The 12,525-nt window shown below is 37.0% G+C and overlaps 1 protein-coding gene across 1 annotated transcript; it reads right to left on the reverse strand.

Annotated features, from left to right (window-relative positions):
* Window positions 1-15: 15 nt before the first annotated feature.
* Window positions 16-6,529, reverse strand: LOC108667883. The gene is made up of 3 exons (XM_018154982.2): window positions 6,310-6,529; window positions 457-597; window positions 16-163 (listed from the first exon to the last, which is right to left on the reverse strand). The coding sequence occupies exons 1-3, from the start codon at window positions 6,424-6,426 to the stop codon at window positions 95-97; spliced, it is 327 nt and encodes a 108-aa protein (XP_018010471.1). The 5' UTR covers window positions 6,427-6,529; the 3' UTR covers window positions 16-94.
* Between the last annotated feature and the right edge of the window lie 5,996 nt (window positions 6,530-12,525).

Below are 12,525 nucleotides of genomic sequence, written 5' to 3' on the forward strand. Positions count from 1 at the left end.
ACAGAAAACAAGATAACTAGTTCTGGAGGCGCTTTATTAATTTCTTTTATCTACAAAACATTGACATATTGCAATGCAATAATTTTAGTTTCTTCTAAGTAAATTTAAAACGTCGGTCCCGGTATGACATTTGGCCCGACCGGTAGATACGCTCCTTTTCGAGCTGAAATGAAAGAGCAATAGAAAGATAAGTTCTCAAGACTGGTTTATCCTTGTTAATCAGAGATAAACGAAGCCAACAGATAAATGGATATTTATTATTTCTTAGCTGTATGATTATTATTTCATTCAGGTGACATTCGATTGACCACTAGGTATTAAAAGCTTTGTTGTTCTGACACTCAAGCCACTTACTATACATCATTAACCTTAAATCGCTGGTAATAATTGTCATAATTCCAACTCGGCAATGTGCCAAGGCCTAGCTTACCTAGTACCTATCAAATAGGAACTTACCCTTGAAGTGTAGAGGAAATAAAAAAGTATTCCAATTGGCACCACGTTCAGGAAGCCGATGAGCGAAGTTTTGGGAGTCGGTCTGAAGAACTCATTTGTTGTGGCCTTCATGGCCATCCAGCGTTGAATTGCAGGATCGAACTGCAAAGGGGTTTGCATTAGGATAACTAGGTTGAAGAGTCATATGACATGAAATGCTTTCTGGGAGCATTGCAAGCAGAGAATAAGATATTTGAATATATGTCACGCCGGGATTATGGCGTGAAATCGGTGCTCAGTTTTGAGATCTCGTGCAGTTCCTACTCTCAAGTGTCTGATATTTGTAAGGTTATATCTGATGCTGCACAGATTCTCAGGCTATGGGTAATTTTCAGATGGCTGATGAATGACTAACAATGGGAAATCTTAACTATCATATAATAACTGGAGTCTTTGTTTGACATTTCTTATCCATAGCCCAAATTATGATCATAAGGCCTGTTTTACAGAGGGTTGTAGTTGTTTAGCCAAGTTTCCTGTGGGAAAGATATTAAAAAACGTGCACCATCCTGCGTATGGACCACTTATGGTATTGGTGGCCACCACTCAGCAGTTTTGGATTCTTCAAAGCTTATCAATAGAGTAGAAGTGATCTGAAAAGTTAAAAAAAAACTCATGATCATGTTGCTAGCCCTTCTATAGCTTAGTGGACTCAATGGTTAATCATACAACAATGAGAAAATTGTAAGTTCAGGTAAAATTAGGCTACATCAGGCATGTCAAATTTCTACATTGCAAGTCAGGCCAGGATTTTTGAAGCACAAAGTTTATTATCACTTTGGCCATAAAATAAATTTGATCAGTGAATCAATTTTTAATACTTTTTACTGCATTTTCTAACAAGTGGATAATCAACCAGCAACTCATTCATCAAGCCATGACAATTATGAGGCAATTTGGTGCTTGCTATTACATGCTCTATCTGACATGACTGCAGTTATCATAAAATCGAGGAGATTACGGATCAATTATAGTAAACAGTTCTCCAATTTTGGGGTCTGTGTTCTCTTTTGATTTATTTCGGCAAGGTAACAACACAAATGACATCAGTTTCTGGCCATATATACAAACCATCTTATTAAAAATCTTGGCATGATCTCGGCACCAAAAACCAAAGTAGAAATTGAAAAGCTGAGAAAGGAATATAGCTTGTTAATCTGGACAGCATCAGCGTGACCGTGGACTACAAAGTCCTCAGCTCATCACAAGGACACCCACTGCAAAGAATGAGCTCAAGAAGAATAAAGTCTAGATTGCGGTTTTACTAAAATAACACATAACAAGAATCATTGATAGACAATGTTTGACCAAATGCAAATAAAACACATACTTGCAGTTCATGACTTGAATAACAATTTTGATATTTTATTTTGCTTTACTCATTGAAAAGTCAACTGTTAAAGCCACTAATGCCTGAGGGACAGAATTCAATGACAAAACAAATCTAAAATGAATTCTAAATAAATTGAATATGACTGAATTCAAACAGACCTATCAATCGTCTGCCCATGCTGGGGTGTAAAACACCTTGGCATAATACGCATCATTTAATTCTACAGCATGTATGAAGTCGTGTATTAAAAAATTAAATTTAATACAATTTAATTATTATTTATTTTTACATCACTTCTCTTTAACTTCACTTCTTGTTGTTTGTTTGTCTGCTACAAATCTTATGATCAATATTTAACACACTTCTACCAGTCCAATCTTTTTGAAATTTTGCACACTTGTGTAATATTGGAGACAATGCCTGAATCAATTGACAGAATAAATATTTTTGAAAATTCAACAAATTTTATTTTTGATATTAAAAAATGAAAAAAAAAATAATTTGTGTCTGCTATACATAACTTATACGGTAATCGATTTTTAACACACTTCTACCTGTCCAATGGATATAAAATTTTGCACACTTGAGTAAAGTCAGAGACAATGCATGTATCAATTGACAGAATAAATAATTTTGGAAATTTTAATTTTTTATAAAAAATTGAATTAAAAATTAATTTTTAATAGGTATTTCATAATAAAATTAGAAATTAATTGTACATATGTAACACCTGAGACATTGGATTCTTTAGAAGTGTTGTCTTTAAAAGTAATTTTTAAACACATATTATTTAAACAAAATTTGAACACCACTTGCTACATGCTGTAGAATTAAATGATGTTAATAAAATGTTGAATTACAAATTTTAATTAAAATTTTTAAATTACAAATTAAATTTCATTAAATTGAATTGAATTGTTTATTACACCTTGTGGAGTTGTGGTACATGCCTAAGCGATCAATGCTTTATATAATGCACCAGTTGCCCCTTCTAAACAACAAACATTTTCTAGAAGACACGAGAAGAAGTATCAATAGGCAGAGGTGGGCAGTAGCACGCTACATGTAGTGGCTGCAACATTTTAGGTAGCGGTAGCAGCCCTACATTTAAGCAATTGTAGTGGTAGCGCCCGCTACATATTCAAGTAGCAATATGAGGTTTCATATTCATAATAATACGGTGGATACGCCATAATTCAAGAAAAACCCCACCAAACCCTGTTTTGCCGCTACAGCGCTACCGCTACATTTATAGATAAAGCCTTTAGATTTTACTTAATAGAATTAAATATTATTTAAAAACCAACATGATACATAAATAATATAAATTACAGAATAAAACTGAACGAAAGATTTTGGTGTAATGCTGTCAACCTCAGCCTATTACTGGTGTCAACATGTAGTTGTTACTTGTTAAGTTGTTACCAGTTACCACTTACAGGTATTTTTTCATGTTTCAGTTTGCTGAGTTATTTTTATGCAGTGATTTTTATGTTTTACCTTCCCTACATGGATGTCTACTTTAATCTACCAATCTACAAATATATACAGATATATATTTGTATATATACACATATATCTACAAATAAAAGACTGATTTTTTATATGTATATGTGGATAATTTTTGAGATTGGTAGATTAAAGTAGACATCCATGTAGGGAAGGTAAAACATGAAAATAACTAACTTTTATTTACTGTATCTAATCTGTACTATAGTCCGGTTAGGTTAATTGTAATGAAGTTGCATTAATAGGTTTTGAAAATGTTTAATTAAATGTTTATGAGTAAATCCCAATAGCAGAACAATAAATGTTTAGAGATTTCCAATAATTTTGGCCATTGTAGCGGCTAATGTAGTGGCGTTACATTTTACTGTAGCAGTAGCACTCGCTACAATCTAGTGGGTGTAGGGGTAGTGCCCGCTACATCTAGAGCATGTAGCGGTAGTGGTAGCGCCGCTAAATTTCAAAGAAGCGCTGCCCAGCTCTGTCAATAGGTGTTCAAATTATGAAACAACTTTCCATCATTACACTTCCAAGTGGAATGCGGATCAAATCTATTTATTGTGAAATCATACTTGACAGACCAGAGCAAGGTGTGTGACCCCGTCCCGTCAAATGTTTACATGGCATAATGAAGTGCCCATACTCCATGAATGATTTGCAATTTATCCCATCATTTCATGTGGTTTAGAAAACTCTGTTGGTATTGATGAAATTGTAAGGATTTTTCTGCAAAAGTTGACATAATTTTTTATTCATTTTAGAACATATTCGTTGAAAAAATTTGTGAAATACGGATAAACACCTATTAAATATACTCAAGGGAGGTGTTGTTGACACAGTGTTGGATTTTGAACCATGCAAGATATCGGAAGCGTGGCAGTTTCTGACAAGCTCAGTGTCTTGGTATAAATTTCGTCACTACAGTATAATATAAGGTGTAACGTGGTTGTGATGGGCTTTTTGATCAATTTTCTCATGTAAATATGAGAATATATTACCTAAATATAATTCCATGCTGTCGCCCATAGTAGCTCTTATTTCCAGTCAAAATCAATTTCCTAAATAGCAAAATTTCAATGTTGTAGAGGACAATAACAAATTTGATGGTCTTTTGGGAACCTTGAAAATTTGAATAAAATAAAGAAAATAATTAGTGTAAATCAGTTTTGTATCCTTGATGACTGACTAATTATTATATCAAGATCTTTTGCAGTCAGATCAAAGCAGAAGAGTTTTAACTTGTTATGAACACCGGAATTGTGAGCTGAGGTTGCCCATCAGGTAGATCCTGCAATGTGTGGAATAATTCAGTGTGGAATTCTGTATAGGTAATATATTCTCATGTTAACATAAGAAAATGTATCAAAAAACCTACCCACCTTCCACTGCAGTGAAAATTGATACACTGAGCTCATTAGAAACTGCCACGCTTCTGAAATTGCAAGTGGTTTGAAATCCAATGCCGTGTTGGCAATGCCTCAATCAAGTTAACTAGTCGTTTATCTGTAGGCTAGTTGACAAATTTTTGCAATGAATATGTTCTAAAATAAAAAAAAACACATCCACATTCACAAAAAATTCTCACAATTGGACAATACCAATAAAGTTTTTGCTATCACACAAAATTATGAGATTAACTGTAACTTTTCAGGGAGTAAATTCACATCATGCTTCTACAATTACATTTGACATGGCGGTGTCACACACATTTCTTTTGGTCATGTCAAGTTTGATTTCACAATAAATACACTTGATCCACATTCCATACTGAGATTTAAATGATTGAAAGTTGTTTTAAATTATAAAAACCCATTGATATGTTCCAGATTTGAATTTTTTCCATTTTTTTGCCCTATTATGTTAAATTTATCTTAATAACTTCACTTCAAATTCTGAATGATTTCATCTGCCATGGCGAGTTTTTTAACATTTTGTCTTTTAGAAAATGTTCGTTGTTTAAAAGGGGAAACTACATGGTGCCAATCCATAGGTTATTCAAAAGAACCTGTTCTTATGTCATTTTGAACCGATCAACACTTCTTTATGGACCGATCGTAAAACACAACCTTCACCGGCAAAAGCTTTCACACTTCTGAAACTGAGCCGGACCAGGCGATGCTCTTGCAAACGCATAAGTACTCACAATAATTCCCTACCACCATGGGAAACTATTTCATTTTATAAAACATAGAGCATGTACCATAAGGTGCATTAATAATACAATTTAATTTAGTATAAATTAATTTTTAGTTTAAAAAATTTAATCAGATTTTTAATTTAACATTTTTCTAATAGAATTTAATTCTACACCATGTACCATCTAGTACATTAAATAATAAAATTTAATTTTAATTAATTTCTTTAATGTAATTTAATTCTACAGCTTCAACCGGTAAAAATGAGCATCATAGGAATGAAAGTAAAACTGTTGTTCATACATCACAAATTGAATGACAATGAATGGATTTGATTGGTATTTTAATAATCCTATCCTATTTATATATAAGAAGAGAAATGCTGCTTCTATTTCACAATGATAATGGATACCTATGTCCCTACTATATCAGAAACTGTTCTTGAATACACTTGCAAAAACTAAAGTTCTGTAATCAATGGAGTCTTCAAAATGACAAAATTGTTCAATTCAAAATTTTTAGCTATATGATTGAGATCATCATTCATCCCTAGGAGCATTCCATCCTGTGAAGGCTGTGATCCTGGAAGGCTGGACCCTGCATAGTGCATAGCAATTCAAGATTCAACAATAGAGGTTTCACCATCAAGTGAGCATCAACATGATCAACTGTTGTTCCAGTCTCCACTTCCCAGCAATGACCAAAACAAAAAATTCATTCACATTTTAAGATACTAACTACAAAAAATCTGTTTATTTTCTCAGTATAGACTTAAGTTAAGATCTATTAAGTACTAGTAACTAAATAAAAAACTATTAATACCTTCTCAATTCAACTTACAATTGGTTCGTTGCCATTGATGAAACGGTAGGGATTGTATTGCTGCTTGATAAATTGAGCCTTTAAAGCAGCTTTCATCCTGGCTCTTTTGGCGATAAGTTCCTCTTCCTGCGACATCGTGTTAAAGGTTCGACTGTTTACAAATATAGCAAACACTCACAACCTTCTTCCCATCATACCACCAGTAACCACCTCCGTCGTCGAACTAATAGTAACCAAAAATACGTTAAATGTCACTAAAAGCTACCCCCAAAATTTTTGTTTCGAACTCTCTATATGGTATTCCTTCCTTTTATATTAACCCTTTCGCGGGTAAGGTTTAATATATTAAAAAAATTCTTTATCCGATAAACGAATTAGTGAGCCATTCTTAGATGTAATTACGCATATGGGTAATCTGAAATTCTGGACATTTAATGAGTAAATTGCAATTGCAGAATTTATTAAATACAGTCGATAAGCTAACAAAAATATATGTTATTCAATTTAACGATACTAATGTAAAGGGTATGTATTCAACTTCAATTTACTGCAATTCTTCAAATTATTTTATTTAATTGAATAGATAGTCTTGGTTGATACTAGTTGTACCATGGATACCGATACCTCCCCTTTAAAAAATGTGAACAGAGAGTCAATTTCATATTCCGTTTCAAAACATTCATTTAAATGCTTACATTACAAATCTTGAGCATGGTAGGTGATGAGGCTAGATACGGAATGATGCTCAGATGAATGGAGGTAGGGAGAGGCATGATAAATAAAAAGTAGGCTGCAAACGCAAACTCGAGGCTGTTGTGGGTCTTTTTTAGAGGTGATATTAGGTGATCAAATATAGTAACTTGCCCGCTAAAGACTCAATAGAAGAAGTCAGCATAAACTGTCTCTTTAACCACACGAGAAGAGATGTGATAGTGTGAATGGTAGTTTCATCTGTTATTTCAATTTACAACAATTACCCCGTCAAAGGTTTTTGTAATTTTGCTTTTGTATTCAATTCTCTAAAGTCTTTCTGGAACCTTATGTGAATCATGATTATTCAGGTATAACGCAATAATGTGCCTACTTAACTCAAAAACAGTCTTGGGCGCAAATTCTAATCTCTCTTTTTCTAATCTTTTTGGAGAGGAGCAATGAAATACCACTAAATAAGGACATAAGCATACTATAAAATAGATTTTCATCGAGCTACGTTCAGTACTTCCAGGTACAGAGATATTCCAGATATTCCAGGTACAGAGTCCGGCTGCGAGACCGGCCGCAAGTACGGCCGTAAATTTGTCTGAGACGTCAACTTCTCCACGCCACAACATTTCTTCTCGCTTCGAATCACCGACATGTGGAACAGCCTCCCCGATGACATCGTTGGCGTTCCAAGTATGAACGCGTTCAAGAACAGACTAGATAAAGCTATGGAAAAATTTATGTTCAGATTTGAAATGCCTAGCACCATATCGAACTCGGTGGAAGTCTAGTAGCTACTTCAAACTATCGTCAGTTATTAAAAGATCCTGTCAAATGACACGATTTAAAATCTGTGAACAAGGCACGAAAAGGAAAAGAATCGGCGACAGGCCACATCAGGCCTACACTTCAGCGCCGAGATCACTAGGTTATGTTATGTTAAGTACTTTGGGTCACACTCACTAAGCAGCTGCAGTGGGGGCCCCTTATTTCTAACAGTACAAAGTGGCCTGTCGGCGACAGGCCAAATCAGGACTATTCTTCAGCGCCGACATCACTATGATATCACATAAGACAAATCATCACGTGGGCTTCATCAGACGAAACGTTAAGATTGTCTACAAATCCATCAAGGCAGCCACCTATAAATTAGTTCGCTCCGTACTGGAGTGCGGCAGTTATGTGTGGGATCCTCATACAGCAGACGATATTGACACCTTCAAAAAACGTAGAGCAGCGCGGTGGGTCTCGCATCGTTTCTACTGGACTTTCAGTGTGGCTAACATGCTACACGACCTAGGATGGCCAATGTTGCTAGACAGACGAAGGCGTAATATAAAATCCGCAATAACCAGCCGGCATTAACACCAGCCACCTCCCCACCGTCAGATGTTCTATTCAGAATAGCAAGAAGTCCTATCCTCAAGAGCATGTCGTCCCCTTCAGCTGAACTCAAACCGCTAGAACTAGATGACATTTTTCCCCGCATCATATTCGAATGGAACTACCTTCCTGGGGACGCAGTCTTGGCAACATCGCCGGACGTATTCTGGACCAGGGTTGTCCCTCTTTAATTAAGTAAAATATGATGGATAAATTCAGGATGCATTAATAACTTGAGTGTAGTTGACTCATCAGCTTGTTGATGTTGGCTACCTACAGCCGAGAAAAAGACTGTATGTAGCCGAGAAAAGACTGTATATTATTATTATTATTCTGCGAAGCATTTATCGTGGCGTCTGGTTCAAACGAACTTCGAGGGCGCGTCACACATATGATTAATAGCAAGCGAAAAATAAATAAACACAAGAAAGGATGGGAACGGATAAAATGACTAAGCACTAGATTCATGGGCTCTATGAAATATTTCCGTCTTTAGAAGTCGGCGAAACACCTGCAACGAAGGAGCCGAAGTTACGGAAGCCGGCAGATTGTTCCAGGTTCTGGCGGCGGCGACCAGGAACGCTTTGTCGCCGATGGTAGATAGACGTGTGGCCGGTACGAGGTTCGCTGTTGATGACGAACGCAATCGTTTTCTAGAAGGCAACACGCGCTGCAGACATTCCTTGAGATAAGAGGCACCAGACCGTGAAGGCATCGGAACGTCATAACAGCGACCTTGAACTTAGTTCACTGCTGCATACCCAGTCAGTGAAAATCGCTCAATATCGGCGTCACGTGGTCGAATTTTCGCTTATGTATTGCACAGACATGCGGCGTCAGCCGGTGCACAGTAACCATGAATTTGGGTGTCGTCGGCGAACATATGCGGATTCATAATATATGAATCGATTATATGCAATACGTCGATAGTAAATAATAGGAAGATCGGGCCGAAAACTGATCCCTGTGGTACGCCGCAAGTGACCAACGATGGCTTAGACGAGCTCTCGCGTCGAACGCATTGGAATCTATAGCTGAGATAGGACTCTAACCACAGCAGCACTGTGCCGCACAGGCCGAATTATACGTCAAGTGGACGGGATAAAGTGGTGTGGTCGACCGTGTCAAACGCGGCCGACAGGTCGAGTAAAGCTAGTGCCGCAATGGCACCGCGGTCTACTGCTCGCAGAATGTCTGCAAGCACCTTCAGCACAGCGATATCCGTCTAGTGGAGATGACGGTATGCAGACTGGAGGCGAGGCATGATATCGGACATGCTGATGATGGTTGTTCAGCTGTCGGGCCACAACGCGTTCCAGCAGTTTCAACAAAATGGACACGTTGGATATGGGTCGATATTATTTGTGATCGGAAGCGCCAAGGTCTATTTCTTTAATAGAGGCGTAATGTAAGCTGATTTGAAGGTCATCGGAACTAAACCGTCATTGAGGCAGCGGTTGAAAAGTTCGACCAGAAAATGTGCTAGGGTTACAACATTACCCTTAAGTAACGACGTCGGCATCAGCACGCTGCTGGTTAGGCAGCGCATACACTGTAGCGATGACGTCGTCAGCTGTGACGCGAGTAAATTCTTGGAGCACACAGTCGAAAGGGCAAATGATGCCGGGGGAGCATCGGCCGACGACGCTCGCACAGAAGGAATTTTGTTTTCAACAACCGCATGGGAGTTTTAAAAGTAAGCACCGCTTGAGATGGTTTGGGAAAGACAGTTGCAATATGGCGTTCAATGCCAGCTCGAAACACTTCTTTGTTTCATTAATTTTGTTTTACAAACGATGGGAAATGGCCCAGAGCCAGAGTCATGCGATATTTTTATGAAAGATAAACCTTAGAGTTCTGGAGATTAGAAACACTTTGAAATATCTATAACCAGGTTTGCTCGTCGAGACATTGAGAAGCTAAAGCGTGCTATTTTGGACTCCGTGGGCTTGATCGGCATGAGAGGGCAAGCAGGGCTGCCTCCTCCTGTATAAAATGTATAAAGCCTTCAGCGATGACAGTGTTATAGCCTTTTTGTATCTCAATGTAAAGCGAAAGAGAGGTGCTGGATCACATGACCAGCGGCACAATACAAGTTATTTAAGCCTGAAATTATCTTCTTTGTACGCATTTCCATAATTTCCTAAATAAATTATTTTCTTTTCGTGTCAGCGGCGCAGCGGGTATTGACGTGTTGTCAGATGACATCAGCTGCACTAGCAGGTATAGACGTGTTGTCAGATGACATCAGCTGCACTAGCAGGTATATAGACGTGTTGTCAGATGACATCAGCGGCTCCTAGTGTCTTCTCATCTATTTTCTGGTTTACCAATTGACACTATAACCACAATACATTAAACTGCCACGCTGACTTGATTAGGACTATCAGTAGGGATACGAACTAATGTGGATAGACCTCATGATCCTTTGCTCTCAGAAGTTTTTCATACAAAGATAGTTTAGGAAATGATTAAGAAAAATAACAAGGTTTTGGATCATATGAAGCAAAAAGATTCAATCAAAATCATTGCCTCTTCAAAGCCCCACCTTCCCATACAAAATCGGGAGCCATACTTTCAAAACTGGCTAAGTGAACGTAAGTACTTACGCTCTATTTTCTTGTCTATGATTGGTGGATTTTGTTTGAGAGGCCGTCAATGATTGGCTGATGAACTTACGATCTCTTAACTTTTTTTGAAGGTATGGGCCCAGGGAAATAAGTACAACTTTTTCCATATATAAATTGCTTTATTGCGGGTGTGTGTGGGTCATCCTGACCCAGTTTGACTATTTAGGCAATAGGGCGAATATATACTACGTCTGCTTTCTGTACGTGACGTGGACAAGAAAGTGTATCACAGTTTGGACAACATTACTCATTCATTTTCCTGAGTGGAGGACTGGGCGTCCATGGGCGTTTCCTGTGTCTTTTGCCGGGCAAAAGCGGGTCAGGAAAGGCAAAAGTGCATCGCCATTCAACAAAATGTCTATTTTTCTGAGTGTACAGCAAGTTCTAGGAAAAGCTTATTTGTACTTCCATGCACAGTCTGAGCGCCAGTCAGTTGCCAGAGCGATCACAGTTAAAGGATGTTACACAATATATTAACTAAAATCATTTTCAAACGGAATATAAATATAATATATTTAAAAAATGAAAAATAATTTTTGAATTAAATATTTATAGAATATATAAGAAAATAAAACGAAAAATAATTTTTAGGTCGAATATCAAGAGCGTTGGTAAGAAATGAAGAAAAAAAATTAGTTCAACTTCATTGTTAATTAGAAATTTCGGTAAAACCTGGTAAAGGGAACGACAAAAGTTTTGAAACGATGAAATGTAATGCGACGCATTCTATTTCTATTAGAATTATTATAATCAAGTTTCGTTTTTTATCATTATATCTATTAAATTTATTATTAAGATAAATTATTAAGTGACTATCTATTATGATATGACAAATTTCAATGGGATTTTCTTTTCTTCTAAGTTTCTGGGGAATTTTGAATTCAAGAGAATGAGCGTCATTAATACAATACATTACAGATACACGAGGCAGAGTCGAACGACTTTGGAGCACCAAACTGAGGGGGCGGCGAGTTGTGGGTTCGGTACCCGCTGCTAGCTGTAAAAATTCAGATAATAGGGCGAATATATACTACGTCTGCTTTCTGTACGTGACGTGGACAAGAAACTGTATCACAGTATGGACAACATTACTCATTCATTTTCCTGAGCGGAGGACTGGGCGTCCATGGGCGTTTCCTGAGTCTTTTGCCGGGCAAAAGCGGGTCAGGATGACCCACAAAAAGGCAAAAAGTGCATCACCATTCAGCAAAATGTCTATTTTTTCTGAGTGTACATCAAGTTCTAGGAAAAAGCTTATTTGTACTTCCATGCACAGCCTGAGCGTCAGTCAGTTGCCAGAGCGATCACATGCAGTTAACGGATGTTACACAATGCATTAACTAAAATAAATTTTTAAATCGAACATCAATAGAATATATTAAATAAATAAAGAACCGAAAAATAATTTTTGAATCAAATAATAATAGAATATGCTCAAAAATTATATAGAAATAATAATTTTTCAGTAGAATATCATTAGCGTAAAGACCTGGTAAAGGGAACAACGAAAGTTTTGAAA

The sequence above is a fragment of the Hyalella azteca genome, unplaced genomic scaffold (genome assembly GCF_000764305.2).
Source record: "Hyalella azteca isolate HAZT.00-mixed unplaced genomic scaffold, Hazt_2.0.2 contig8042, whole genome shotgun sequence".
Taxonomy (NCBI): domain Eukaryota; kingdom Metazoa; phylum Arthropoda; class Malacostraca; order Amphipoda; family Hyalellidae; genus Hyalella; species Hyalella azteca.